This window comes from Trichechus manatus, unplaced genomic scaffold (genome assembly GCF_000243295.1).
Source record: "Trichechus manatus latirostris isolate Lorelei unplaced genomic scaffold, TriManLat1.0 scaffold00467, whole genome shotgun sequence".
NCBI lineage: Eukaryota > Metazoa > Chordata > Mammalia > Sirenia > Trichechidae > Trichechus > Trichechus manatus.
In genome coordinates, this window is record NW_004444403.1 from 88,912 (window position 1) to 94,493 (window position 5,582).

General features: G+C 46.6%; 1 protein-coding gene across 1 annotated transcript in view; it reads left to right on the top strand.

The window, feature by feature from the left end:
• LOC101348581 (putative PRAME family member 26) overlaps positions 1–5,022 on the top strand; it is an 11,648-nt gene extending 6,626 nt beyond the window's left edge. Inside the window, exon 2 of the mRNA XM_012559959.1 lies at positions 4,066–5,022. Coding sequence (XP_012415413.1) covers positions 4,066–5,022 — 957 coding nt within the window. The remainder of the gene's footprint in view (positions 1–4,065) is intronic.
• Positions 5,023–5,582: the final 560 nt, after the last annotated feature.

The following is a 5,582-nucleotide window of genomic DNA, read 5'->3' on the forward strand; positions in this document are numbered from 1 at the left end:
ATGTGAAATATTTGTATATATGAAACATTTGGTAAATCTTTTCACGAATTTTTATAATGGTGGTCTCATACAGTATTCATTTGTCCTTTTGTGATTGATTTATTTCACTCAGCATAATGCCTTCCAGATTCATCCATGTCATGATATGATTCATGGATGCATCATTGTTCATTATTGTTGTGTAGTATTCCATTGTGTGTATGTAGCATAGTTTGCTTATCCATGTGTCTTTTGATGGGCACTTAGGTCTGGTGTTCTGAGGTGAATTTGAGTTCTGCGCCGCACTTTTCTCCCGCTTCATCAGGGAGTCTCTGTTGTGCTCCCTGTCAGGGCAGTCATTGATGGTAGCCAGGCGCTATCTAGTTTCTTCTGGTCTCAGGCTGATGGGGTCTCTGGTTTATGTGGCCCATTTGTCTCTTGGGCTAATGTTTTCCTTGCGTCTTTGGTATTCTTCATTCTCCTTTGCTCCAAGTGGGTTGGGACCTATTGATGTCTCTATATGGCCGCTTGCAAGCTTTCAAGACCCCAGATGCCTCTCACCAAAGTGGGGTGCAGAACGTTTGCTTAATAAACTTTGTTATGCCAACTGACCTAGATGTCCCGAAAATCATGACCCCCACCCCTCAGCCCCAGCTACTCTGTCCCTCAAAGTGTTTGGTTGTGTTCAGGAAACTTCTTAGCTTTTGGTTTGGTCTAGTTGTGCTGACTTCCTCCTGTATTGTGTGTCATCCCACCATTCACCTAAGACGATTCTTGTCTACTGTCTAGTTAGTGATTTCCTCTCTGCCTCCATCCCCATCCTCATAACCATCAAAGAGTGCTTTTTTCTTTGTTTAAACCTTTTCTTGAGTTCTTACACTAGTGGTCTCATACAATATTTGTCCTCTTGTGACTGACTCATTTCACTCAGCATAATGCCCCCCAGATTCATTCACACTGTGAGATGTTTTACAGATTCACCATTGCTCTTTATCATTGCCTACTATTCCACTGTGCGTATGTACCATAATTTGCCTATCCATCCATCTTTTGATGGGCATTTAGGTTGTTTCCATCATTTTGCTACTGTGAATAGGGCTGCGATGCACAGGGGTGTGCATATGTCTATTCGTGTGACGGCTCTTATTTCTCTAGGATATATTCCTAGGGGTGGGATTGCTGTGATATTTCTATTTCTAGCTTTTTAAGGAAATGCCCTATCGATTACCAAAATGGTTGTACCATTTTACATTCCCACCTGCAGTGCATAAGCGTCCAAGCTCCCACAGCTTCTCCAAAATTTGTTATTTTCTGTTTTTTTTTTAACTCCTGCCAGTGAAACAACAACAACAGGCTTGTTGTAAAGAGCAAGAAGGAATGCATGCCCAGCACTCAGCACAGTGCTAGACAGAAGGACGCACAGGGGGAGGGTCAAAAGCCTGTTGCCCTTGAGTCAATTGTGACTCATGGCAACCCCATGTGTGTCACAGTTGATCTGTTCTCCATAAAGTTGGAATGGCTGAGTTTTTAGAGTTAGATACCAGGCCATTCTTCTGAGGAAAGCCACACAGGAGGAGGAATAATTCCTGAGGCACTAAGCTTGTGGAGGAGGAATAAAGGTCCTACACCAATCACTGGCAGCTTGTATTTTAGTAAACCCTCACTGAATATGGTGGTTATAGTTTTCCCAAGCAGTCATGGAATCTGATTTTTGTGACCCTTACAGCTATAATGCAGAAGTGAATCACCCTTGAAATCTGCTGTACAGAAATCATGGAGAAATTTTCACGATTGGCATAAACTTGTTGCCGTCGAGGTGATTCCGACTCATAGCAACGCTGTAGAAAATTGTGTGCATATGATGAATTTGAGAGAGTTAAGTGATCTTGCTCAAAGCTTTTGATGGGGATAATATGATGGCAGAGATCGGTGGAAGAGTCATCCATGTGGCAAGTACGCTGAATTTAGAGCTTGATATTGCCGATGTAGAATAGCTGACAGATCACAATGAAGGGAAACTCACCAATCAGGAGTCTCTTAGTTTTCTAGTGCTACTAAAACAGAAAACCACAAGTAGATGGCTTTAACTGAAATGTATTTTCTCAGAGTTTAGGAGGCTAGAAGTCCAAATTCAGGGTGCCACCTTCAGGGAAAGGCTTTCTCTATCTCTGTCAGCTCTGGGGATAAAAGGTCATCATCATCCATCTTCCCCTGGGTCTAAGAGTTTCTCAGAGGAGAGACTCCGGGTCAAAAGAGATTGACTCAGGATACAACATAATCCTGTAGTTGAGTCCTGCCTCATTAAAATAACTGCCTCTAATCCTGCCTCATTAACATCATAGAAGGTAGGATTTAGAAAAGCAAGTATAATAACATCTGATCGCAAAATGGAGGACAACCACACAACTCTGGGGATCGTGTCACAGTCAAGTTGACGCATATTTTGGGAGGACACAATTCGATCCAAGACAAAGTACTTGATGGATTTTGAAGGTGAAAGAAATGTTGAAGAAAAAAGAAAGAAATGAGGAAGGATAGAAATTGTTAAAACATTTGACAGTGAAAGGAGGAGCTGGAGTGTTTTCTAAACTAAATCAGTTGCTTGAAAACGTGGACTCAAAAGCTGATCACTTTGCTAAGGTTGATAGGTAGATTTAGGAAGCAGTGAGATGTTTTAGGGTAACATATGTGGTGGGGAAGGACCATACAGAAAACTCTAATTTTCTGGCCAGAAACACCATGACCATTCCCAGGGACAATCCAAATGATTCTGAACATTCCACAAGTGGAGTTATTTCAAATGGTGATGGCATTTCTAGTGAGAAAATTAGTGAGAAAAAATTAGGGAGCTGCTGAGGCTGTCATTTGATGAACTAGGCTTGAACTGGGGGGACTGTGATGGTTAAGGTTATGTGGGAACTTAACTGGGCCAGGATTCTCAGTCGTTTGTTAGATCGGTGGTAGTTTGGCAGTTACGTAATAATGCAATGACCTCCAGAGGAGATCTAATATAAGGCAATCACCTCCATGATGAGATTTCATATCACATACTCACTTCTGTGATGAGATCTGCTATGAGTAGCCAATGAGCTGAAAGGGGAATTTCCCTGGGGGTGTGCCCCGCCTCCAGTATATATATCTGGGCGTTCCGGCAGGGCTGTCTTCACTCAGGATCGTGCATCCAGCTCCTTACCAAGTGACCGCCGGTTCTTGGAACTTGTGCCAGCTGCCTGCCGTCTTAGCTGCTGATCTTGGATTCCTTGGCCTCTGCAGCCCATGAGCCAGTGACAGTGGTGTGGTGTTCGGATCTTGGGTTTGTCAGCCGCTGCAGCTACATGAATCCTGAGAAGTCTCCAGCCTGACGTCTGAACCCCAAATTTGGGACTTTCCAGACCCTACAACCATGAGTTGAAAGAAGGGAGAGTGTGGCCAGAAAGGTGTATAAAGGTTTCTGAGGAGCTAAGGAGGGACCCACGACGTGGAGCGCTGGAGTCATCACCTGAGGCTCTCCCTGAGGTCTTAGAAGACCCATCATGCCAACCACAGATCAGGATTGCTTTTGGAGCAGATATCAGCATGAACAGCACAGGCCCACCCAGGCTCTTGGACCTTGCAACCCAGAGTCTGCTGCAGGTGGAAGCCTGGGCCACTGCGGCTCTGAAGTCACTGTCAATGGAACTCTTCCCACCCTTGTTCATGGAGGCTGTGGCTGGGAGACACAGTGAGACTCTGAAGGCAATGGTGCGGGCCTGGCCCTTCACCCACCTTCCCCTGGGGGCTCTGATGAAGGCTCAGCAGCCTCACCAGGACATCTTAAAAGCTGCACTGCATAGGCTCGATGTCTTGCTTGCCCAGAAGATCCGCCCCAGGAGATGGAAACTGCAAGTGCTGGATTTACAGGTGAATGCCAACACCAGCTTCTGCAACATATGGTCTGGAACCTGGGACGGGTCCTCTGTGTGCTCATTCAAGGGGCCAGAGGCCATTCAGCCTAAGACTAAGAGGTGAAAAGTGGACAATTCCAGGAAGGAGGGAAAGCAACTGTTGGCCCCTGTGCAGGTGCTCCTAGAAGAACTTTGACTCCAGAAAGCCACCCCGGATGAATACCTCACCTTCCTCATGAAGCGGGCCAAGCAGAGAAAAGGTCTACCATACCTGTGCTGTAGGAAGCTGGAGTTTGTTGACATGCCATTCGGACATCTTCAGAAGATCCTGAAAATGGTGCAGCTGGACTGTGTCCAAGAGGTAGAAGTGAATGGCTCCTGGGACCTGTTCACCCTGGCCAGGTTTGCTCCTCCCCTGGGTCAGATGGTTAATCTGAGCAGACTCCTTGTCTCTCACATCCTCATGAATTCCTTCATTCCCTGGGTGGCGGAAGAAGTGGAGAAGCTAGTTTTCCAATTCAGCTCTCAGTTGCTTAGTCTACACCAGCTCCAGGAACTCTACCTGGACTCTGTCTTCTTCCCGGAAGGCCATCTAGACCAGGTGCTCAGGTGCCTGAAGACCCCCTTGGTGAGTCTCTTGATAACTAATTTCTTGCTTTTGGAGTCCAACTTGACATACCTGTTGTCATACTTGAACACCAGCCACCTAAAGTACCTGAATTTGAGTGATTTAAATATGATGGGCTTAAGTCCTGAGTTTCTGCAAGTGCTGCTAGAGAGATCCTCAGCCACCCTCCACTGCCTGGAATTAGATGGGTGCGGGATCATGGACTACCAGCTAACCTCCATCTTGCCCACTCTGGGCCACCGCTCCCAGCTCACCAGCTTCAGCTTCCATGGAAACCCAGTCTCTGCAGAGGCCCTAGAGAGCCTGCTGCAGCACACCGTCCTGCTGAGCAAGTTCAGACTCAGACTGTTTCCTGTCCCCCTCGAGTGTTATGTGGGCCTCCAAGGTACTCTCAACCTGTGGAATCTTCGAGGCTATCTGGCCGAGCTGAGACTGATACTGCTGGACTTAGAGCTGCCCAATGCGGTCTTATTGCCCAGTGACAGCACCTGTTCCTATCATGCAATTCTCCTCTACTGTGACCTGATGTAATTTTCAATTGTACTTTAGATGAAGCTTTACAGAGTGAGTATGTTTCTCATTAAACAATACACATATTGGTTTGTGACATTTATTGCTAACCTTACAACACGTCAACACCCTCCCCTTCTCGACCTTGGGTTTCCCATCAGCAGCTTTCCTGTGCCTTCCTGCCTTCTTGTCCTTGCCCCTGGGCTGGTGTGCTCATTTAGTCTCCTTTTGTTTGATGGGCCTGTCTAGTCTTTGGCTGAAGGGTGACCCTCAGGAGTGACTTCCATACTGAGTTCGAAGGGTGTCCAGGGGCCATCTTCTTGGGGTTTCTCCAGTCTAGTAGGTGAGAAGTCTGAATTCAGGGCACCAGCTCCGGGGGAAGGCTTTCTCTCTCTATCGGCTCTGGAGGAAGGTCCTTGTGATGCATGAGTCTTCCCTCTGTCTGGGAGTTTCTACGCGCAGGAACCCTGGGTCCAAAGCACACGCTCTGCTCCTGGCGCTGCTTTCTTGGTGGCATGAGGTCTGTGACTCTCTGCTTGCTTCTCTCTCCTTTTATATCTTGTAAGATAAAAGGTGATGCA